This window comes from Myxine glutinosa, chromosome 1 (genome assembly GCF_964187855.1).
Source record: "Myxine glutinosa chromosome 1, kmMyxGlut1.1, whole genome shotgun sequence".
NCBI classification, from domain to species: domain Eukaryota; kingdom Metazoa; phylum Chordata; class Myxini; order Myxiniformes; family Myxinidae; genus Myxine; species Myxine glutinosa.
Window position 1 is genome coordinate 28,921,353 of NC_136261.1, and position 25,636 is coordinate 28,946,988.

The window sequence follows — 25,636 nt, forward strand, 5'->3', positions numbered from 1 at the left end:
AACATTATACACTGAATCGCAGCCTGTGCCACAGCAGCGCGCTGATTCGCTCAGAGTGATCACGTGATGTTCCATCCTCGCCGCCAGACGCACTCACGTACTCGATTTTTGGCACAGACATGGCCATTGGGCCTGGGAAGGACATGGCCCACCTGAAAATGACCTCAGATGACGAGATCCATATTTTTTATTCATATTTATCTCAGCGCATTTCAGCGAGGAACATTATACACTGAATCTCAGCATGTGCCAGAGCAGCTCGCTGATTCGCTCAGAGTGATCATGTGATGTTCCATCCTCTCCGCCAGACCACTGAACTGAAAATATATAGAATGACCATTGCCATTCATGCCACACAGGTGGAGATGCAGCTACCGGGCGACATCTTGGTTGGCACTCGATGCTGGGCGATGGTGATTTCCGTCATGCGTTTGCCCGTAATTCAGATCGAAAAGCGATTGCGTTTTTTCACCTTTGTGCGATCGTGTTTTGTGTCGATTTTCGTCGATTTTGTGCGATATGAATTAAATGCCTTTGAAACAGCTGCGAAACGTCTTTCCACAACCCTTCCGTAACCGATTGGAGCAGTTTATTGCCGCACAAAATGGCATTTTAACAGTTGTCTGGATTTTAAAATCTGGGACACGTTCAAAACAAACGTGATCCGCGAAGCGAGCCGGTCGAGTTGTGCTAACCAAGATAGCGACACGGCGGCTACACTTTTCACGGAGTATGAGCGTTCTATATATTTTCAATTCAGTGCGCCAGACTCGCTCACGTACTTGATTTTTGGCATAGACATGGCCATTGGGCCTGTGCCAGAGCAGCTCGCTGATTCGCTCAGAGTGATCACGTGATGTTCCATCCTCGCCACCAGACTCGCACCATATATGACGGTGTAATTTGTGCGAGGCTTTTGTCCGAGTGAGCTTGAGTCGAGAGGCCGAATGTACGGGTTGGGAATGTACGGGTCTCTCTTCCCCCGCCCGGCAACGCCGGTACTGGAGGGTGTCATAGGATCGGTGAGTCTCCAAAATCCGCTTCGTGCTGTTGTCGGGAAGATGCAGGACGATGTCGCGATTGTTGTACTGCTCTCCTACCATGAGAACTGCAACGTCATTGTTGACTGGCCCTCCCCTTCCCCATCTCCCTCCCCTTCCATTCCCCTCCCCCTCCCCCCTCCCCTTCCCCTCCTGCCCCCTCCCTTTCCCCTCCTCTTCCCTTCCCTCCTCCTCCCTCCCTCCCTCTCCCTCCCCTTCCCCCTCCCCTTCCCTTCCCTTCCCACACTGCTAGGACTTCCAGGAAAGAAGTTGGTATTTCAGAAAAGTGGATCTGGGGTGAATTAACAGGGGTAGAAAAGATCAAGGTTTTGGATGGGGGAAGATAAGAGATGGTGGTGGGCAGCTGTTTTAAAGACCTGGAGGGATGAGTGGGATTGAAGAGAGTGAGGGAGTTTGTTCCAGAGGCGGGAGAAAATAGGAATGAAAGAGTGAAAGTGAGCAGAGAGTCTTGATTTTGGCAGTTTCACCAGAAGAGGGTTGTAGGCAGATCTTGTGCGACCTGTCGGAGTATTTGGGGGACAGAGCACAGACAGGGCAGGAGGAGCTAGGCCAGAGAGGCTTCGATAGAAGACAGAAAGACCACCAACCTGCCTGCGGTGAGTAAGTGAAAGGCTCTCGGAGTTAGCTCCATCGAGGGAGATTCCAATGATTCTGAAAGCTTTGGTTTCAACAGCGTGAAGCCGAGCTAGGTGTGAGGCAGGAGCACCAGCCCAGAGGGGAGAACAGTATTCCATTGAGCTGCGGATGAAAGCCTTGTATGTGGTGAGGAGCTCAGGTGTGCCAAGGAAGGACTTCGCATGACGGAGAATGCCCAGTCGGTGACTGGCTTTGGAAGCCAGCTTGGAAATGTGTTTTTCCCAGGAAAGATCATGGCAGATTGTGAGATCCAAGAGATTGAGTGACAACTTATTGGAGAGTATTGTTGAGAAAGTAGATGGGAGCGTTGTCCAGACGGTCTTTTCGAAGAGACATAGTGAGTGTCAGATTTGTCAGGATTGAGAGACATGCTCCACTTGTTTGACCAGTCTGTGATTTTATCCACGTCTGTGGAGAGTGAGGAGACTGCAGACTGCCGATCTGAGGGATGAGGAATGGAGCGGCAGGAGTGGAGTCATCAGCAAAGAGATAGAGAGGATTTTCCAGAGAGTCGGAGAGATCATTGATGAAGACCAGAAATAGCACAGGGCCCAGAACACTACCTTGGGGATTGGGGAACTCCAGCCAGAACAGGAAGGGGAGATGAGAGAAATCCATTCAGGGCCACACGTTGACTACGACCAGAGGACGTCCGTAAGCCTTGCATGCAGATTTCCATGGATACCTTAGGAGGAGAGTTTGGTATTTATTTACTATAACATTATATTTACATATATTTACTACACATATATTACATACATATATGTACTATAATACATAGACACTAATATATTTAGCCACCTTCAGAGGCCATTTTCCCCGCAGAGCAGCGGTTGGCCTTTTTCGGGCACCTTGGTCCCCTTTTTGAAGCAATGTTTTATGGCCGGAAGCCCTTCCTGCACCAACCCTGTTCGTCGCCTCTTGCGACACACACAGGGAATTACCAGTGAGCTGGTACTCAATTTGCCGACCTCGGAAGGATGTCGGGCTGAGTCAACCCCCCTGGCGTTAATTCAGCGATCGACCGGGATTTGAACTCAGGATCCTAGGATCCCAAGCCGGCACCCTAACCACTAAGCCAACACCAGGCTAGGAGACACTAATATATTTACGATAATATATTTACTATAATACTATAAATTATAATTATATTGTTGCGGATCTCCCGAAGCCCGTCGACGTACAGGGGGGGGGGGGGGGGGTTAAACCCCTTTTCCCCCTCGGGTCTTCGTGTCCACGAGGCCGAATCGCCACTCCCGCAGCGAGCGTGGAAAACAGTATCGGTCGACTCCACACGTACCTTTGGTACCCACGCTGCCACGAAAACGGGGACCGGACCTCGCACAAGCCACGCTAATCGAGTACGCTGAGCGGTTTGCGTATCACGTGACTCGTGCCATTACTTTTATTGAACCCCATTCGAGCGGTTTTATTCGTGCGATGCTAGGCCAATGGATGGAAAGGACGGGAATGATCAAATTGAAGAAAGAACACAGGTTTATTTATAATGTACAGGGCAAAGAGACACAGAGCAGGCACTTAAGCAGTCTTAACTTATCCCCAGACAAAGGGCCCACTCACTGACGCAGGGAAAAGGAGGAAGAACAGGTTCGCGCGCCAAACGCGCCTTACCGTCGGTTGCTCCCGGACAGCTCGCCCGGCGTGGCCCTCTGGTGTTCACGGCATGTATGCAGGAAGCCCAGGTAGGAGGATCGTCGTCGCAGGTGGCTCCGGAATGGATCGTCTCCACAAGCGCGATTAATACAGCCGCAGAGTGCAGGGCACGGGGAATTCGTGTAAAGAGAGGCTATAACAAGCGATTCAATCCACTCGTGGTGGGACAGCAGCTCGGATGGGGAGACTCACTCGTTCTGCTTCTCACCGACCTGACTCGCTCTCTGCCTCTCTGATTCTCGTTCTCACCCTCTCTGCTTGGTGGTTCTGATGCGGGGCGACTCTCTGACCGATTCTCTCTCTTTCTCGTTCTGACTCTCACTGGGGCACTCCCTCTCCAACTCTTCTGATGCGGGGGCTCGAGGCAGGGTTTTATATGGCCCCTCCCCGGCCTTACCCGAATGTTCCATGCCCCTCCTCTCGTTGCCGTGGAGAGCCACTCCCCTCGAGCTCTGATTGGCGGCTCGCTGATTACCGGCCACTCCCTGCAGCTCCTGCCTTCGGCCTTGCCAGACTTGTTCCAGGCCGAGCACATGGCATTCTCGCCCAATTGAGGCCTACCCTTACTGGCCTGCTCAACGCAAACCAACACAGGAAAGGAGACTATGCTTACATTTACTAAGAGATAACTGAACTACAGCGAGGCTACATGTTGTAGTGCATCTACCTACGAGGGGGGGGGGGGGTCATCTTTTATTCACAAAACCGCAACAATATATACAATATGTAATAATATAATAATAATATGTAATATTTACTATAATATGGAGGTACATATATTTACTATAATATTATTATTACTACGAAAACGATACTACTGAAATGATACCACTGTATTAAGAAACCTGGGTTTAATTTGTCTGAAACGGACGGCGAGTCATAACGCCTAAGGCCTATACGTACCGTATTGTTGGAAGAGACGTAACACAGATGCTTTCGATATTTCATGGTCATTTTAACAATCGGTTTGTTTGTGTTTCACACTGAATGAAAAATGTAAAGGTATAGCATGGCGATTGAGATATGACAGGTTCGACAATATGTTCGGCCTGAACGGCATATAAATCAAAATTGCGGAGTGTGGAGAGTCAGCCACCGCACCGCCGTAATGACATCAGACGGAATCACATCACCCTGTCAAGTGACCAGATACTCAGCTCTGATTGGTATACGTTTGAGGAGACATTCATGCATACATACAGACGGACAAACACTGTTCTAGACAGCTCTGCCCGATGGGCTACTCCGTAAAAATTAACTCGACACCTCTTATCCATGTCACCCTCCCCAGTTATATCAGAACAAGCCGATTCGTCACACTGTCATGGATTGCTTAACCCCAACATGGTGCCGTTCAAAAATTACGTAATGCTACTTTTTAAAATAATTTGCATAACGTAACACTTGATTACCATGTGTTGTGTGTTCTGACGGGCTTGATTAAACCTTCCTATTATTCGACATACAATTTGATTTTTCGGCATCCTTCATCGTAAATGACATTTGACCCAAGCAAAGCCAATGGAAATCTGATGCAACAAACCCGGGCAGTTCATAATCAGCAGAAGCCTACAGGCCTAATGAGGTAGGCCCATCAGAAAACCAAGATGGCTGCCATATCATTTTGTCTCGGTGCTAAAGTGGGTGGAGTAAAGCGACAAAGGTGGGTGTGGTCTGGCAGCTGTCCGACCAATAGGTGCACATTTCAAAATTCGACCCCCAAGAAGAACCCCAACAACAGCAACAGCAACGCAAAGCTCTTGTAGACCTGTAACATGTCGCAGGTAAGAATCACATTAGAAAATTATCGTATCCGGATCCTCACCAAAATTTAATCTATTTATCCTTGTCACATGCCCAACATGTCCACCAGGTTTCGTCCGAATCCGTCCATAACATTTTGAGATATCCTGCTCACAGCCAAACAGACTGACAAGCAGACAGACAGACAAACAGCAGACAGGGGTGAAAACATAACCTCCGTCCACTTTCAGTGTTAGATGTAACACGAGGCTAATGAGTGCTAAGGATAGGCCTACCTGAAGGCTGCACCTGAAAAGTCTGTGTGGATCGGCTATAAAGCACAGCGCGTGGGGAAGAATGCTGAACTCCACGCCATTCTTCTTCCCTCCTCCTGGATGGCTCTCTTGTGCTGGTTGACCCTTGGCTTTGGACATCCCTGTGGAATTCTGAGTTAGCAGGGCAGCTTTGGGTGGTATTTTTACAGTCCCGTCTCTTTGACCGAATGGACGACAAAAGCAACTTTTCAGCCATCCTCCCTTGCGTGGTTTGTGTGAACATGGATTGGTCATGATTTCGCATCGTTACCAGTTGGTCGATGACCTCGGAGACCGAGTGTGCCTGTATAGATTCCTGTGAAGATTTGGTTACACTCAGCTCTTCATCACTCTGTTCAGACACTTCAAAGTCATCCGAATACTCTGTGATGATCTCTTCAGAGATCTCCTCGGTGCTCTGCACCTCCTTTGTAGTGCTGGTACTCTCCTCATCAACATCATTGTGAAAGCCGTCCGTTACTGGCTGTGCAAAAAGGAAGAGGAAGAACCTTAAAATGGACAAATACTATTGCATTTTTAAAAAGACATTGGGAATTCAAATTCATATCCACATGAAACTGCATCGATAGCAGCCGCAAGGCTATTCTTACGGAAATCGCCCAACATTGAAACTGATGCCATTAGAGCAGGAATTGTTCAAAATTCAAGTGAATTGTGCACAGAAACAGAAACAATCTGCTTATAAACAACTTGATACAGGCAGTAACAAAAACAACATTTCAGCACAGTCCTCCTTCTTCTTCTTCTTTTTCTTTAACAGCCTCAATTGTTCCCACGTTCTTGTGGGGGGAACCTTGGCCCAAGACTTTCACAAACCTGTCCCTCCACCTGACGATCGACTAAGGTTCGAGCAGGAATTTAGAATTTGTTCATGGTGCCGGTGTCACGAAACAGATCCGCCCCCGAAACAAATCCGCTCCCGGCGATTCTGTACCGGTACAGATTCGCCCCCTTCGAAATAGATTCCCCCCCCCCCCCTCCCAGCCACGAAATACTCTCCCCCGTGACAAAATCGCCCCCTCATAATATATATGTACATGTTTCAGCAGATATTCAAACTTGGAAAAAAGTGGAACAATTGTATGGCTCCTGGTGATTGTGGAAGAGTTCTTTTACAATTAATCTACAACTAGAGCAACTGAATATTGGTGTAAACTTGTACAACTAAACAATACTAGACTACCTTATGAATGTTATAACATGTTAAAATATCTTGATGATGCTGGTAGGGTTGAATGGGCGACTCATATAAAAAACTATATTGTATCAGTATGGATTTGAGTGAGTGATAGGTTGATGATAGTGAAAATGATGATTGGAAAGCTCTTGGTGAACGACATCTCGGGATATGCTCCGCAGGTTGGTCGGAGCGATGAAGAGAAGGACAAGTTCTGGTGTGCTATAGAGAAGCTGATCGAAAACGTGAAAGATGAGGAAGTTGTTGCGGTAGGAGGAGACCTAAATGGACATGTGGGAAGGAGTATGGCCGGTTTTGAGGGAGTTCATGGGGGTTATGGATATGGTGTGAGAAATGGAGAAGGTGAAAGGATTTTGGAGTTTGCTGATGGAGCTGATTTGTTAATTTGTAATACTCAGTTCCAGAAAGAGGATAATAAGCTTGTTACGTACACGTCAGGTGGGTCGACGACAACCGTCGACTACCTGCTGGTGCGTAGGCGAGATAGGGGGCACCTCCGGGACACAAAGGTGATCCCGGGGGAGGAGGCTGTTTCACAGCACTACTTGGTTGTCTGCGACATAAGGGTGAAAGGTGCGAGGAGAGCTCGGCGGGTGAAGTACCAACCGAGAATGAAGGTGTGGAGGTTGAAAGAGGTGACAGTGAGGGAGGCATTAAAAGAGAGGCTGAATATGGTAGCGGATGATGTGGTTGAGCTTGAAAGTGGTTGGATGTCAATGAAAGATATTCTGTTGGGAGCCGTTGGTGAGGTATGTGGATGGACAAAAGGACCACCGAGGCACTCGGAAACATGGTGGTGGGTTGATGAAGTTGGCAAGAAGATTGAGGAGAAGAGGAAGAAGTTCAAGGAGTGGCAGAAGGCGAAGCGTATGGGGGCAGAAAAAGCAGAGCATGAAAGCTATAAGGGAGCCAAGAAGGCTGCAAAGAAAGAGGTAGCAAAGGCACAGAAAGCATGTAGGAAAAAGTTCAGAGAACGCTTGGATTTGGAAGAGGGTCAGAGAGCGGTATTCAGGATTGCAAAGCAGATAGCAAAAGAGAGGTGTGATGTGATGGGGGTGAGTTGCTTGAAGGATGAAGTGGGCCAAATCGTTGTGGACCCAGATGGAATTAAAGGAAGATGGAAGAGATATATGGAAATACTGTTGAATGCAGAGAATGAATGGGATGGCAACATAGAGAGTAACCCAGTTTTAGGACCGGCAGAGAAGATAACCGAGAAGGAAGTTGAGGAAGCGATAAAAGCAATGAAGAGTAGAAAAGCGGGACGGCCGACGGGAGTTGTGGGAGATATGTTGAAGGCAGCGGGAAATTGGGGTGTGAAGAGAATGACAGATCTGTAATCTGGTGGTGAAAGAAGCCCGCATTCCAGTGGCTTGGGAACTGAGTACCCTCGTCCCTCTATACAAGGGGAAAGGTGACCCTCTGGACTGTGGCTCGTATCGAGCGATAAAGTTATTGGAGCATGGAATGAAGGTATTGGAAAGGGTGTTGGAGAGGAGGATAAGGAAGAAAGTGAAGATCGACGAAATGCAGTTTGGATTTATGCCAGGATGAGGAACGACAGACGTGCTTTTTATTGTGAGGCAGTTGCAGGAGAAGTATATGGAGAGGAGGAAGAAGTTGTTTCTTGGGTTTGTTGATCTGGAGAAAGCATTCGATAGGGTTCCACGTGAAGTAATGACATGGGCATTGAGGAAGTTAGGAGTGGAGGAATGGTTGATCAGAGTGGTGATGGCAATGTACAAAAGAGCGCGCACAGCTGTAAGGACGAAGGACGGGAACAGTGGTGAGTTTGAGGTGAAGGTGGGAGTGCATCAGGGGTCGGTACGAAGTCCACTACTATTTGTAGCTGTCATGGAGGTGCTGGCTCAGAACGTAAGGGAGGGTTTACAGTGGGAGTTGTTGTATGCAGATGATCTGGTGTTGATTGCAGAAAGTATGGATGGACTGAAGGAGAAGATGAACAAGTGGAAGGAATGTATGGAGACAAAAGGTCTGAAGGTGAATATCGGAAAAACGAAGGTGATGGCAAGTGGTAAAGCATGTGGTGAGGTGGAAAGAACTGGGAAGTGGCCGTGTGCTGTGTGCAGGAAGGGTGTCGGAGTGAATTCCATTCAATGTCCAATGTGCGCTGAGTGAGTTCATCAAAAATGTAGTGGTTTGAGAGGGTCATTAACCAGTGTGGCAGGTACATTCAAGTGTAAGGTGTGCACAGAGGGAGCTGCAGATGGAGGAAATGTTGAGTTGGATCTTGGAGACGGCGTGAAGCTGGAAGGTGTGAAAACATTTTGTTATCTAGGAGACATGCTGAATGGAGAAGGTGGATCAGACTCGGCAACGGTTGCTCGAGTGAGATGTGCATGGAAGAAGTTTCGGGAACTGAGTGGCATGCTGACGAGGAGGGGAGTGTCGTTGAAGCTGAAGGGAAAGGTGTATGCTGCATGTGTGAGAAGTGTTATGATTTATGGGAGCGAGACATGGGTAATGAACGTAGAGCAGCAACGAAGGCTGGAAAGGGTGGAAATGCGAATGGTTCGGTGGATGTGTGGAGTATCGTTGAGAGAGAGGAAGACAAATGATGAATTGCGAAAGATGATGGGAATAGAGCCTGTGAGGGATGCTGTGAAGAGAAACAGGTTGAGATGGTTTGGTCATGTGTTGAGGAAGGATGAAAGTGACTGGTTGAGAAAAGTGATGGAAATGAATGTCGAAGGAAGTAGAGGACGGGGAAGACCGAGAAAGACTTGGCTAAAGATGGTCGAAGAATAAATGCGGGCAAGGGGGTTAACAAGGGGAGATGCAGAAAATAGGGCAAAATGGAGAACATTGTCATGGGGACCGAACATTGTCATTACCGCAAGGCTAACCCCCGCTCTTGCAGGGAAAATGGCCTTAAAATGCCTGTTGTTGTTGTTGTTGTTGTATCAGTATGGATTTGACTTTGTGTGGTTGTCACAAGAAGTTGGAGATGTCAATGTTTGTTGCAAGTTTTTTTTTTAGTTTTTTTTTTTTAGACAAAGACATGATAGTCGTTTTCGAATGTGGTCAGCATCTGTTGATAACATATCTCACAGTTTTACTTATAAGTTCTATGGCACGCGCACATCATATCTATGTTGTACACAGCACCTTTCCTATGCCATCTCCAGACATTGCAAATCGTCACTGCCAGGCACCGAAGGTGGCTCGGCAGTGACGCACGCTGAAAAGGCTTACTCAGTTTTCACTCTGGTTGTTTGTTTGTTTGTTTTCTTGTTTGTTTGTTTGTGTTTGTTTGTCCGGCCGATATCTCAGCCATCCTTTGAGCTCGGAAGCTGAAATTTTGGCACAATAGTGAGCAAGTCCTTTGTCAAAAACAGTATTTTTTGTTTAATCAATTAATTGAGGAGTTATTTTATTATTAGCGATTAATTAAGTACTTATTTAATTAATCAAATTTCCTTTCTCTTCTGACCATTAACTCAGGCACCTTTTGAGTTAGGAAGCTGATATTTGGACATGCCAATGACCAGGTGATTTAGGCTGCAAAGGCTATTTTTGATTTATTAATTAATCAATTAATCAATTAATAGATTAATTATTTAATTATTCGATTAATGACAAAAACTTCTTCTTTTTTTTTTAAGTTACAGATTCTGATGAAATGGTGGTGGTTTATGTGTTCTCTGACCGAATTGATTAATAATTTAATTTTTTTATGATTACTATTTATTTATTTTCATTATTAATCATTTATTTATTTTCTCTCATTTGGCCAATATCTCAGGCACCTTTTGAGCTCGGAAGCTAATATTTGGACATGAGTGACCAAGTGATGTGGCTCTCAAGGATATTTTTGATTTATTGATTAATCAATTAATCAATTAATCGATTAATTATTTAATTATTTGATTCATTACCAAAAAAAAAAAAATTCAGTTAGATTCTGATGAAATGGTGGTGGTTTCTGTGTTCTGTGACCGAATTGATTAATAATTTAATTTTTTCATGATTATTATTTATTTATTTTCATTATTAATCATTTATTTATTTTCTTTCTCATTTGGCCAATATCTCAGGCACCTTTTGAGCTGGGAAGCTAATATTTGGACATGACCGTGACCAAGTGATGTGGCTATCAAGAATATTTTTGATTTATTGATTAATAATTTAATCGATTAATAATTTAATTATTCAATGAATGACCTAATTAATTAATTTTTTAAGTTACAGATTCGGATGAAATGGTGGTGGTTTATCAAGGATATTTTTGATTTATTGATAAATCATTTAATCAATTAATTATTTATTGATTAATCGATTAATTATTTATTGATTAATCAATTAATTATTTCATTTTTTATTAATGACCTATTTAATTAAATTTCTAAAAGATACATCTTCGGATGAAGCACTTGTGGTTTAGTTATGCTATTAGCCAATAATTGATTAAGAAAATATTTTTTGATAATCTTTTATTGATTTGAATTATACAATTAATCAATCAATTCGTGTGCACCTCTCCCTCCCAATGCATCCGCTATGAGCTGCACTGTGGTATCGCCGGGCACCAGAGGCGCCCGGCAATGCCGCGCTGTAGGATATTTAATTATTTGCCATGGGGGAGGTGTACTTTGAATGTATCTTTACTTGTTTGTTTTCTTGTTTTCTTGTTACTTGCAAAATCGAAGATTTTTCCAAGTACACTACTCACAATAAGTTAGGGATATTGGCAGGTTCTTTGGTGTGGTTGATTTTGTGTCTTAATTATGTTGAAAAAGGTTGTTGGTCCTAATTCTATGGTTATTAATGAGTGTGAAAAAACAAAGCATTCTTGATTTCAATACCATAACCCTAACCCCTATAAAAACAAGTACAAAAAGTTTTAATTAAAACAAAAGCCGCGTCAATGTTACACAATGCCTAGATGCAGCGTTGCCTATAACGTCGATGTTATAGGCACAGGACATTCCTATTTATTCGATTACTTGATGTTATTTTTGTGCAAAGTGAAAATATATCTCGGCAATTTCTCGTGTGTGGCGACGAATTTTTAATATATCTCGGCATTTTCCCATCTGTTATTTCAGGCGGTGTATGACTGACCATGCCGCGATTTAAAAAAAAAATATCTCGGCAATTTCCCGTGTGTGGCGACACGTGAACGAAGCTATGCTCCTCTCTCCACATTATTGTGACGACGTATAAATTAAATATTTCATCGTGACGATTGTCATCAAATGGACGAATTTTTAATATATCTCGGCATTTTCCCGTCTGTTATTTCAGGCGGTGTATGACTGACCATGCCGCGATTTAAAATATATATATCTCGGCAATTTCCCGTATGTGGCGACACGTGAACGAAGCTATGCTCCTCTCTCCACATTATTGTGACGACGTATAAATTAAATATTTCATCGTAACGATTGTCATCAAATGGACGAATTTTTAATATATCTCGGCATTTTCCCGTCTGTTATTTCGGGCGGTGTATGACTGACCATGCCGCGATTTAAAAAAAAAATATCTCAATGGACTTGAAGTTACAGGCCTTTGAGAATTCATTTCGGTCTATAAAGGGCAACTTTCATTCGGATTTTCTTCCCGTTTCTTTTTCAACCGAGTCTAAAACTATGTTAGCGACTGTGAAAAATGAAATGATATATCGAAATTGATTTGAAATAAAACTGTGTGAGAGAGGAAGACACCACGGGCCTACAAAACAGGCCTCAAAGCTATGCGAGTTAATAAAATGGTGGATATTTGTTTATATGAAGCCTCTTCCAGAATGGGTGGAGCTATGGTTCCCAGAATGGGTGGAGCTTTGAGGTTTTGTCTTCTCTGCAAGAACAAGAAGAAGACGAACAACAAGAAGAACAACAACAACAGCAGAGTGCACTCTATGAGCAGCGTCTGCGACGCGGCTAAAAATAAACTCACTCCCACAATATCCCTAACTTATTGCGAGTAGTGTATATTGGTCGGTTGTGTTTGTGGTTCTGTCTGTCTGTTTGTCTGTCTGTTTGTTTGTTTGTTTGTCTGTCTGTTTGTTTGTCTGTTTGTTTGTCACCGGCCTACAGGTCACAATTTTCAACCGATCTTCACCAAACTTCACCAAATGGTAGAGTTGGTCAAAAGCCAGAAGCCTATTGTTTTTGGGGTCAATAGGTCAAAAGGTCAACATAGGCCAAGGTCACCAACTTTGCTAAATTTCTAAAATCCTCAATTTACATCCGATTGACTTGAAATTTGAAGACCACTTGCATATCTGCTCACTGAATTCAACCACCAAGTATTTTTGAGGTCAGCATAGGCCAAATGGTCAACATATGCCAAATTTCTAAAATCCTCAATTTTCATCCAATTGACTTGAAATTTGAAGAGGACTTGCATATCTGGTCACTGAATTCAACCACCAAGTATTCTTGAGGTCAACATAGGCCAAAAGGTCAACATAGGCCAAATTTCTAAAATCAATCCTTTTCAATCCTGACAAATCTCACACTCTTACTATGTCTCTCCGAAAAGATCGACTGGACAACCCTCCCATCTACTTTCTCAACAATCCTCTCCAAGAAGTTCTGTCGCTCAAGATTTTGGGTCTCACTATCTGCCATGATCTTTCTTGGGAAAACCACATTTCCAAGCTGGCCTCCAAAGCCAGTCGCCGACTGGGCATCCTCCGTCGTGCGAAGTCCTTCCTCGGCACACCTGAGCTCCTCACCACATACAAGGCTTTCATCCGCAGCTCAATGGAATACTGTTCTCCCCTATGGGCCGGTGCTCCTGCCTCACACCTAGCTCGGCTTCACGCTGTTGAAACCAAAGCTTTCAGAATTATTGGAATCTCCCGCGATGAAGCTATCTCTGAGGGCCTTTCACTCACTCACCGCAGGCAGGTAGGTGGTCTTTCCGTCTTCTACCGACTCCTCTCCGGCCTTGCACCCCCAGCTCTCTCTGTGCTCTGTCCCCCAAATATTCCTACAGGTCGCACAAGATCTGCCAGCAACCCTCTGATGGTTAAACTGCCGAAATCTCGGCTCTCTGCTCACCTTCACTCTTTCATTCCTCTTTTCTCCCGCCTCTGGAACAAACTCCCTCACTCCCTTCAATCCCACTCCTCCCTCCAGGTCTTTAAAACAGCTGTTCACCACCATCTCTTATCTTCCCCCATCCAAAACCTTGATCTTTTCTACCCCCGCTAATTCACCCCAGATCCACCTTGTTTGAAATTCCAACTTCTTTCCTGGAAATCCTGGCAGTGTCCATATGTTTTATACCTCTCCCACCGCCCCCTTCCCATGCCCCCTCCCCCCCCCCCCCCCAAAGCCCTCGCCCTCTCTCAGATCTCTCGATGTCTCCATGTCTCTCGGTCCCTGCTCTCAAATGTTGTGTTTGTGTCCTTCCCCCTCTCTCCCCATCTTGTCTACCGCTCCCGATGTTATATGTTTTATGTGTCGGTTTGTCTTTCTGTGTGATTAATGTTCGCTCTTTCACGAGCCTCGATCTTGTATACAAAAAAAAAAAAAAAAAAAAATCCTCAATTTTCATCCAATTGACTTGAAATTTGAAGAGGTCTTGCATATCTGGTCACTGAATTCAACCACCAAGTATTCTTGAGGTCAACATAGGCCAAAAGGTCAACATAGGCCAAATTTCTAAAATCCTCAATTTTCATCCAATTGACTTGAAATTTGAAGAGGACTTGCATATCTGGTCACTGAATTCAACCACAAATTATATTTTAGGTGAACATCGGCCAAAAGGTCAACATAGGCCAAAAGGTCAACATAGGCCAAATTACAAAAATCCTCAATTTTCATCCGATTGACTTGAAAATTGAACAGCATTTGCATATCTGCTCACTGAATTCACCCACCAAGTATTTTTGAGGTCAACATCGGCCAAAAGGTCAACATGGGCCACATTTCTAAAATCACCAATTTTCATTTGATGTCAATCAAATTGAACTCAATTGAACTTCTTAGAGGATTTATATATATGGTCACTGAATTCAACCACCATCTATTTTTGAGGTCAACATCGGCCAAAAGGTCAACATAGGCCAAATTTTTAATATCCTTAATTTTCATCCGATTGACTTGAAAATTGAACAGCATTTGCACATCGAGTCACTAAATAGGGAAACTAACTAGTTTTGAGGTCAAAAAGTCAAAGGTCAACTCAAGGTCAACCTTCCAAAATCGTCATTTTTCATCTGAAAAATCATCAATTTTCATCCTGTTGACCCGAGTTTTGATCAAGATTGTAAATTTTAATCTTCATGAAATGGACAATTTGCTGTATCAATGGAAAACTTTGGGGGGGGGGGGGGGGAATTTTGCAAGTATCATGCTACGCATGACGTCTTCTTGTTTGTTTGTCCGGATGATATCTCAGCCATCCTTTGAGCTAGGAAGCTGAAATTTCGGCACAGTAGTGAGCAAGTCCTTTTTCAAAAACGGTATTTTTGTTTTTTTAATAATCAATTAATTGAGGAGTTATTTAATTATTGGCGATTAATTAAGTACTTATTTAATTAATCAAATTTATTTTCTCTTCTGACCATTAACTCAAGCACCTTTTGAGTTAGGAAGCTGATATTTGGACATGCCAATGACCAGGTGATTTGGCTGCAAAGTCTATTTTTGATTTATTAATTAATCAATTAATCAATTAATCGATTAATTATTAAATTATTCGATTAATGACTAAAAAAATTTTTTTTTTAAGTTACAGATTCTGATGAAATGGTGGTGGTTTATGTGTTCTCTGACCGAATTGATTAATAATTTAATTTTTTTATGATTATTATTTATTTATTTTCATTATTAATCATTTATTTATTTCCTTTCTCATTTGGCCAATATCTCAGGCACCTTTTGAGCTCGGAAGCTAATATTTGGACATGAGTGACCAAGTGATGTGGCTATCAAGGATATTTTTGATTTAATGATTAATCAAATTTTTTTTTTTTTTTTTTTTTTTTTTTTTTTTTTGTATACAATATCGAGGCTCGTGAAAGAGCGAACATTAATCACACAGAAAGACAAACCGACACATAAAAGATATAACATAGGGAGCGGTAGACAAGATGGGGAGAGAGGGGGAAGGACACAAACACAACATTTGAGAGCAGGGACCGAGAGACATGGAGACATCAAGAGATCTGAGAGAGGGCGAGGGCTTTGGGGGGGGTGGGGGGGGGGGGCGTGGGAAGGGGGCATTGGGAGAGGTATAAAACATATGGACACTGCCAGGACTTCCAGGAAAGAAGTTGGAATTTCAAACAAGGTGGATCTGGGGTGAATTAGCGGGGGGTAGAAAAGATCAAGGTTTTGGATGGGGGAAGATAAGAGATGGTGGTGAACAGCTGTTTTAAAGACCTGGAGGGAGGAGTGGGATTGAAGGGAGTGAGGGAGTTTGTTCCAGAGGCGGGAGAAAAGAGGAATGAAAGAGTGAAGGTGAGCGGAGAGCCGAGATTTCGGCAGTTTAACCATCAGAGGGTTGCTGGCAGATCTTGTGCGACCTGTAGGAATATTTGGGGGACAGAGCACAGAGAGAGCTGGGGGTGCAAGGCCGGAGAGGAGTCGGTAGAAGACAGAAAAACCACCTACCTGCCTGCGGTGAGTGAGTGAAAGGCCCTCAGAGATAGCTTCATCGCGGGAGATTCCAATAATTCTGAAAGCTTTGGTTTCAACAGCGTGAAGCCGAGCTAGGTGTGAGGCAGGAGCACCGACCCATAGGGGAGAACAGTATTCCATTGAGCTGCGGATGAAAGCCTTGTATGTGGTGAGGAGCTCAGGTGTGCCGAGGAAGGACTTCGCACGACGGAGGATGCCCAGTCGGCGACTGGCTTTGGAGGCCAGCTTGGAAATGTGGTTTTCCCAAGAAAGATCATGGCAGATAGTGAGACCCAAAATCTTGAGCGACAGAACTTCTTGGAGAGGATTGTTGAGAAAGTAGATGGGAGGGTTGTCCAGTCGATCTTTTCGGAGAGACATAGTAAGAGTGTGAGATTTGTCAGGATTGAAAGACATGTTCCACTTGTTTGACCAGTCTGTGATTTTGTCCAGGTCTTCAGAGAGTGAGGAGGCAGCAGACTGCCGATCTGAGGGAAGAGGAATGGAGCGGCAGAGAGTGGAGTCATCAGCAAAGAGATAGAGAGGATTTTCGAGAGAGTCAGAGAGATCATTGATGAAGACCAGAAAAAGCACGGGGCCCAGAACACTGCCTTGGGGAACTCCAGCCTGAACAGGAAGAGGAGATGAGAGAAACCCATTCAGGGCCACACGTTGACGACGACTAGAGAGGAAGTCCGCCAGCCATGCGTGGAGATTTCCATGGATACCAAAGGAGGAGAGTTTGGTGAGCAGAGCGGGGTGCCAGACCGTGTCGAAGGCACGTGATATGTCGAGGGAGACAGCTCTAATTTCCTGTTTGGCATTGAGGACCTCCATCCATTGTTGAGACAGCAGAAGCAGCATGTCCAGAGTAGAGTGACCTGGTCTGAAACCAAATTGATGATCAGAGATCAAGCCATTGGAGAAGAGGAAAGATTTCATATCAGAAGCAATGATGGATTCCATGACTTTGCTGATAATTGGGAGAAGGCTGATTGGTCTGTAGTTGCTAGGATCTGTTTTTGCACCTTTTTTGTGCAAAGCGGTGATGTTGGCTGATTTCCAAGCAGATGGCAGTTGACCTTGAGCAAAAGAGAGGGTGAAGAGAACAGAGAGAGGGTGAGATAGAGCAGCAGAGCAGGATTTTAGGACCCGTGGGCTGATGCCGTCGGGTCCAGTTGCAGAATCAGAGTCGAGGGTTGACAGAAACTTTTCCACCTTGTCAGGAGGAAAGGACACGGAGTCCAGGAGCAGCAGGGTACGACTGGGTATGGTGGGTACAGAGAGGGATGGGTTTGGGACACAAGATTTAGAGGCAAACACAGAGTTGAGGCATTCAGCTTTTTCACGTGCGGAGTCAGCTGTGTAGCCGTTTGAGGTAAGGGAGGGGATGGAGGGGGAACAAACACCAGAAACGGATTTGACCAGACGCCACCAGGATTTGGAAGAGGGAGACAGATAAGAGAGTTCGGTCTTGAGAACGGAGAGATATTGTTTCCTGGCTCTCCTGAGGGTGGACACACACTTGTTTCGGGCTTTGTGAAAGGAAATGAGATTTCCTTCCGTTGGATTTGCTTTCCAGGAGACGAAGGCAAGTTGTTTCTGGGCAACAGCCTCACCACAAGATTCCGTGTACCATGGACGGGAGGAAGGGTATGACAACTGAAGACGAGATGGGATAAATCTGTGCATGAGAGAGAGCAATTTACTTTGGAAGAATTCCCAGGATGAGTTGATGTCAGAGGTGGTAGAGATGGGAGACCAGTCCAGATGATTGATGGCTGCTTGAAGACCGTGCCAGTTGGCCTGAGTGAAATGCCAGACTCGTCGACGCTGAGCAGGCTCCCTGAGGATGGTCAGAGAGATGTCCACTTTAACAAGGACATGATCAGATGATCCGATCGGAGCAGAAGAAGAGCAGCAGACATTTTCAGGGAAGTTAGTCATAACCAAGTCCAGAAGAGAAGATGTTCCGTTGACTGAGATCCGGGTCGGGAAATTGACAGATTGTGTCAGACCCAGTGAGTCGCAGAAGTCCTTTGCTGAGGAGCCATGGCTGGTGAGAGAGGTACCCACACCCAGCCAACTGGCATGATGACAGTTGAAATCACCACATATGAGGAAGAGAGAGTTGGGATGAGTAGATAGAAGTTGGTCCATATCATCAGACAGCGAGATGTAGATGGAGTCATCACTGTTTGGTGGACGGTACAACACACATATGAACAAGAGGTGGGAGCGAAGGGGAAGCCGTAGCCAGAGGTATTCCTGGGGGTGAGGTGGAGAGAGTGCAGTGCAGGGCGAGTGAGGAAGAGAGTTTTTGATAAAGATAGCAACCCCGCCTCCAGGACGAGGCTCAGGTCTATCATACCGGAGGAGGGAGTAGCCCGGGAGAGATACTATGGAATCAGAGACATCATAAAGGGGGAAAGTTTCTGTTAAGCAGATCACGTCTGGTTTGACAGAAGCAACCTGTATGGAGAGATCAGTTAAGTTTGAACGAAGGCCCCGGATGTTTGAGGTCCATACCGTTAATGAAGAGGAAGGGGGAGCATCAGATACAGAACAGGGGGGAGGAGGGGTAGGGTAAGATGTGGAAGAGGTGGAAGAGATAGGGAGAGCTGTTGAAGGTGTGTCAGAGATTTCAGAATTTCAATGAATTAATCAATGATTAATCAATGATTAATGATTAATCAATTAATCAATGAATCGATTATTTATTTATTTAATTATTCGATTAATTACTAAAAATAAAAAAATAAAAATTTCAGTTGCAGATTCTGATGAAATGGTGGTGGTTTATATGTTCCGTCACCAAATTGATTAATAATTTAATTTTTTAATGATTATTATTTATTTATTTTCATTATTAATCATTCATTTATTTTCTTTATCATTTGGCCAATATCTCAGGCACCTTTTGAGCTGGGAAGCCAATATTTGGACATGACAGTGACCAAGTGATGTGGCCATCAAGGATATTTTTGATTTATTGTTTAATCATTTAATCGATTAATTATTTATTGATGAATCAATTAATTATTATTTTTTTTTATTAATGAGTTATTTAATTAAATTTCTAAAAGATACATCTTCGGATGAAGCACTGGTGGTTTAGTTATGCTATTAGCCAATTGATTAAGAAAATATTTTGTGATAATCTTTTATTGATTTTAATTATACAATTAATCAATCAATTAGTGTACACCTCTCCCTCCCAATGCAGCCTCAATGAGATGCACTGCGGTATTTCCGGGTGCCAGAGGCGCCCCGGTAATGCCGCGCTGTAGGATATTTAATTATTTGGCATGGGGGCGGTGTACTTTGAATGTATGTGTACTTGTTTCATATCTATTTCATATTTTATATTTCATATTTCATATTTTCATTTCATATCTATCGCACAGTTTCATATCTATGGCACGCGCACAGACTTCCCAACATCCTGTAGAATTGTATATGCATAATTGTATATGTCCTCTTTTATGCAGCATCACACGGCAATGCAAGAGAGTAATAAAAGTTCAGTTCATATCGGTAGATATTGACATCCTTGTTTCGATTGGCAGGTGTTGTGGCGTTAAATAATTGAGATAATTATATTGTAATCTATCTATAATTCCAGTAATCTCTGTGTGTCTGTGTGTCTGTGTGTCTGTGTGTCTGTGTGTCTGTGACCGCTGTTTCTCGACAACCACGGGTCCGATATACTTTTAACTTGCCAGGTATATTGCTGGGGACCCGAGGATGTGCCTTTTCAAGGTTTCATATTAATCGGACAATTACTTACCGAGCTATGTCCAAAAAACGATTCAACCAATCAGAGAGCAGCGAGCTATCACGTGTGCAAAACGTGGCGATCAGACTCTGCCTCGGACGGCACATTTGACAGCGTATTCATTTATTTCACGTTGGAAAACTATGTTGCCGTTAAACTATGTTTTAAAACGAATTCAAACTGCGATTAAATTAAAACGATTCATCGTAACTGCGATTTGCGAACTTCCGGACAGTGAAGACTGTCCGGCAGCACGCTTTCCGGCAGCCAATCACAGAACGCTTTGTTGCGTAGGCGTGGCCGATGTGAGACGAGCGGAGCTGAGCGCGTTACGAGCTGACCGCCATTACGGTACGTAATTCGATTTCTTATGCGCATTATTTCTCCCAATTCAGTCAGAGCGAAGGGCGGAAGCGAAGAGTGTTGTTTTTTTTGTTTACGGGCGTACGGGCGGGGTAGAGCGTACGGGTAGCGTTTTTTTTTTTTTTTGGCAAGGAACGGGCACCCACGTACGGGCAATGCCCTAGTCTATCTATAATTCCAGCAATCTCTGTGCGTGTGTGTGTCTGTATGCGACCGCTGTTTCTCGACAACTACCGGTCCGATATACTTGAAACTTGCCATGTATATTGCTGGGGACCCGAGGATGTGCCTTTTCAAGGTTTGAAATTAATCGGACAAGTAGTTACCGAGCTATGTCCAAAAAACGATTCAACCAATCAGAGAGCAGCGAGCTATCACGTGTGCCGAACGTGGCGAACAGACTCTGCCTCGGACGGCACATTTGAGAGCGTATTCATTTATTTCACGTTGGCAAACTATGTTGCCGCTATGTTGGCGTTAAACTATGTTTTAAAACTAATTAAAACTAATTTGCGATTCTTTCGCTTTGCGATGCGCGATTGCGTTAAACTCGCTCGGGCGTTAAACTATGTTTTAAAACTAATTAAAACTAATTTGCGATTCTTTCGCTTTCCTGCGCGTTTGTGCACGATATGGCGATTTCTTTTCTTTACCAAACTCCGCAAGCCGTTCGCTTTGGACCAAACCATTTCATGTAAATAGAGGGGGGGGGATTGTCACCGTACTCGCAAGCCGTTCGCTTTGGACCAAACCATTTCATGTAAATAGAGGGGGGGGGGATTGTCACCGTACTCGCAAGCCGTTCGCTTTGGACCAAACCATTTCATGTAAATAGAGGGGGGCGATATAATTTTAGATATATATATAGTACGGGCATGCCCTAGTTATATTTCAATTCGGAGTAACATGTTCATGTTAAACAACTGAAATAATCATTATTTATATTCAAAAATCGCGCAATGCCTTATCTGCTTTCTGTATATTATATCAATTGTGAGAATACGATAAATAATGCGTGTATTGAAACGCCAATAGTGTAGCAGCATAGCAAACCTGTTGTGCATTTTGTGATACAAGCACCAAATTTGGCACAAATGTACATTAATATGTTGCGAACATTTTCAGATATTGGGCCACTTGAAATTCCGTAATTTTTTTTTTCAAATTTTTTCAAATTTCGTAATTTCAAATTTTTCGGGTGACACCGTCACAATTTCGGTCTTCGAGGCCGGCCGATATAGTGGGGCGGCTTAGCCCAAATATTCAAAAGAATTGTGCATTTTGTGATACAAGCACCAAATTTGGCACAAATGTACATTAATATGTTGCGAACATTGTGTGGTCAGCAATGAAGACGAGAGTCTGAATTACATGTATGCAAAAGACCTTGTGAACCAGTGAAGCAAATACACGGGTAAGCATGAATTAAATCTAGGGCATGATATAATTTCCATGATGTTTACCTCTACACTCAATGGTGGAAGGAGGTAATGTTTTGATCCCAGCTTGTCTGTATGTCTGTTTGTCTGTTAGTCCACAAAATTCCAGACAAAGCTTGTAGTAGTGGTAGTTGTAGTGGTAGTGGTGATAACAGAAATTGTTATATAGAACTGAACTTATATTATTATTATATGCAGAAAATAACTTCATTTCTATATGCCCTGCAGTGGACAGGTTAATTGGTTTATGCACTGAAGGGGTCACCCTGGTGTGCACTGCTGTGTTCTGCCTCACTGAGTTGTTCAGGTATGATGTACTCAGCACAAGCTTCCGGTCGGCCCGGAGGTGGGGGTGCGGGGCCTGTCACGGAACGTCAAAACAAACGGCCTGCCGGGGCCGCCCAAAAGTCGGGCGTGAGGGGCGCGTCCACTAATGGAACGCCTCTCGCTTCCCAGATCGAGGGCCACGTGGTCAGGAGAACCTCGTCCCTTCCGGTCACACTTTGCCTATCGGCCGGCCTCGAAGACCGAAATTGTGACGGTGTCACCCGAAAAATTTGAAATTACGAAATTTGAAAAAATTTGAAAAAAAAAATTACGGAATTTCAAGTGGCCCAATATCTGAAAATGTTCGCAACATATTAATGTACATTTGTGCCAAATTTGGTGCTTGTATCACAAAATGCACAATTCTTTTGAATATTTGGGCTAAGCCGCCCCACTACAAGACCTTATTTGTTGAGAAAATGCTCAGCAAATGTTCTATTTAATGGAAATGTAAACGAGAATGGGGGGCGATTCTATTCTGATGGGGGGCGAGAAACGTATCCGCCGGGGGGCGAGTTTATACGGGGGCGGATTTATTTCGCGACACCGGCAATAGCTCGCATACTCTTCATGAAGGACATCGTGGGATCTTTAAGGTCCACCAACTAATGTCAGCAGATGGGACACTCAGTTTAACGTCCAATCCAACCAAGCAACGGCACACACATTGATGGATCACTCAGTCTGTGGGACACCAGGATGACAGTTTGTAGGTGGGCTGGGATTCAAACCCAGGCTAGACGGCTTTGAGACACGTGTGCGCGCCTCGACGCCATTCTGCGAGTATTTCAACACAGACTTTGAGAAAAAAAGAAAAAAAACCGGAAGCCATTTATAAAAACCTAAAGCACCTGCAAAATTGTTATCTACAAATGGATATTTCAAAAACTGGATTAATTAATGGATTTTGAAAAGGGATATGAGATACAATGCGATTAATACATGAATATAATTTCACAGCAAGGTGGTGTTAAAGCTAATCAACCTGCTGAGCGTAGCTAGGCCTCATTGACTACATATGTATTGCATAACATTATGGGGGGTAGGAAAAGCTGGTGGTGTAGAGTGGGGAAAACATTCCCCTATTTTTGAAAACATGTGTAAATAGGTCCAAAATTAAGTAAAGTGAGTAACTCGAACCATGTCCAAGAAAGCAGGGTTTTCTGGAGGTCTGTTTAGATTGGAGGCAGGTGTCGGGGTCGTAGTCTGTGCAGAAATAAAGCTCAGCTCATCCAAGCTGAGTAGCTGGATATTAAGGCCTACACACACACACACACACGCATGCATGCAACATTGTTTCTGTAAATGGATCTCTCAGATATGTGAATGAGATATTACAGCCTAAATTACATGAGTCATAGCCAATTGTACCTCGTAGTTCCACTGAAATACCTCACCTTTTAAAAAGTCTCTCTCAACCTCTGATCCTCTCCCTGTATCTTCATTGATAGACAATTCACTTGGGAGCTCATCGTGTGCCTCGCTCGTCGGGGATAGGGTCTCCCTTTGATCCGACAATTGCCTGGCAGAGGCAGGCCTTGGGGAGAGGCTGTTACGCGTTTGGCTCAAAGCGGAGGTAGAGAGCACTCGAGGAGAACGTTTGGTTGGAGGGGCTGTAAAAGGGGGTTGCGGTACATGGGTGCTTCTGCTTAACGTGGATGGCGGGCTCAAAGAATGCATGCTCAGGTCTGACAAATCAGAAATACTTGGTGACGCTTTGGGCATCCTTGGAGATTGGTCAATGACCAGCATCGACTCAGCCCTTGCCAGGAGGTTGTCATTTTGGGGCAATCTTTTCTTGAGAAACTGTTGGAGAGAGGCAAAGCATTAGACACACATCAGTGAGGTAACAAAAGAGGTCGTATACCTATTCTGCATGCAAGGAGGCTGGGATCAGAGTGAGACGGATGTAAGATGAGGGGAAAGGGATATGAGGGAAAATGAGTGGTGGATTATAAGGGGAAACGGTTGACAAAAGGGAAGGTGAGGGCTAACAGAATAGCTCAGGAGTAACCTACTCACCCTTGATCTAACTCGTCTGGGTTGTCGTAAACTGTCATACCATTACAGAATAGGCAGGCCATTACATCAATGATGAAGCCACTCTTCGGAAAGGAGATTGAGCTAGCGTTCTCTCTTGTGGTCATTCATAATTTGAACGTACTTTTCAAAGAGCAGATTGTTGTGTTCCTGCTACCTTGACCAAATGCCAACGTCTTTACCTGCTTGAGGACTGTTAGACTAGAAGTACCCTGAAATGGAGCTGCAACCTTTCAAGGGTAAGCTCTTAGGTAGGAAAATAATGATGCAACCTTTCCTGATGATGCCTCCAGAGATGTATGCGACAAGAGAAGAAGTGTTCTGAATGGGGCATATTATGGAGGTCAAGAGGGTTTTGGTAAACAAGGATACATTTTCCAACACACACACACACGCACACACACACACACACACACACACACACACACACACACACACACACACAGCACACACACACACACACACACACACACACACACACACACACACACACTGGTATCAAGTGGATGAATGAAACCAAATTGAAAGATGTTGATTATGTCGATGACTTGTGTTTCGTACGAGAATTGCATAACGATGTGAAAATAGAGACAAAAATAGTTTATAGGAGCAAAAAGATGGGTTTGAAGGTGAACCTGGGAAAACAGACAATGAGGATAAATACGGCAAGCCAAGACATACAAGATTATTTGAATATCCCATGGTGAAGCTGAGTCTACTGGCCTATCACTTCGCCATTGCAGACAGGAGGGTCTGTCTTCTACCGCCTCCTTTCTGGTCTTGCGCCCTCTGCTGCTCTTTTCGCGCTGTATCCCTCCTCTAAAAAGTTTGCACGTGCACGTGGTCCAACAACCCCCTTGTGGTGATACTGCCAATCCAAAACCATGATATTTTCTCTTCCCCTCGTCAACCCCACCCCAATCCCTCCTCCCTCCTTCAAAATTTCCAGTTTTCCCTCCGAAGAGTTTCCTTTTGTATCGATCTTGTCCACCCCATGTATCCTCTCCTACCCTACATCCTACCCCCCATTCCTCCCCACACCCATTGTATGACCAAGTCTCCCTCTATGTTGGCCTTCAACTCTGCTGAACATCAGTTTCCCCCTTCTCTCTGCTGTTTCTTCAATCCCAATGCATCCTGATCAATTCAGGGTCTACAAAGATCATGATCATGATCATGTCTACAAAGAAAATTTTAAAAATGATTTGGAATTTCAGACAGCTATCAGGAAAAAGCAAGATAAGACTATTCAAAATTTCCAATGTCAAATCTGTGTTATTATATGGCGTAGAACCATGGAAAATGAGTAAGGAAATGGAATACAAACTGACGGTCTTCCACCATATATGTTTGAGAAGGATTCTAAAAATTTTATGGTCTAATAGGGTAAGAAATGAGGAAATGAGCAGGGCTGGAGAAAGAGGTCTTGTGGTACAG

General features: G+C 44.1%; 1 protein-coding gene across 1 annotated transcript in view; it reads right to left on the reverse strand.

The window, feature by feature from the left end:
- The window catches only part of LOC137422150 (uncharacterized), a 92,996-nt gene that overhangs the window by 46,428 nt on the left and 20,932 nt on the right, over positions 1–25,636 (reverse strand). Inside the window, exons 4-6 of the mRNA XM_068108913.2 lie at positions 23,557–23,965; positions 23,300–23,418; positions 5,411–5,912 (exon numbers count right to left, since the gene is read on the reverse strand). Of these exons, the coding sequence (XP_067965014.2) occupies positions 5,411–5,912; positions 23,300–23,418; positions 23,557–23,965 (1,030 nt within the window). The remainder of the gene's footprint in view (positions 1–5,410; positions 5,913–23,299; positions 23,419–23,556; positions 23,966–25,636) is intronic.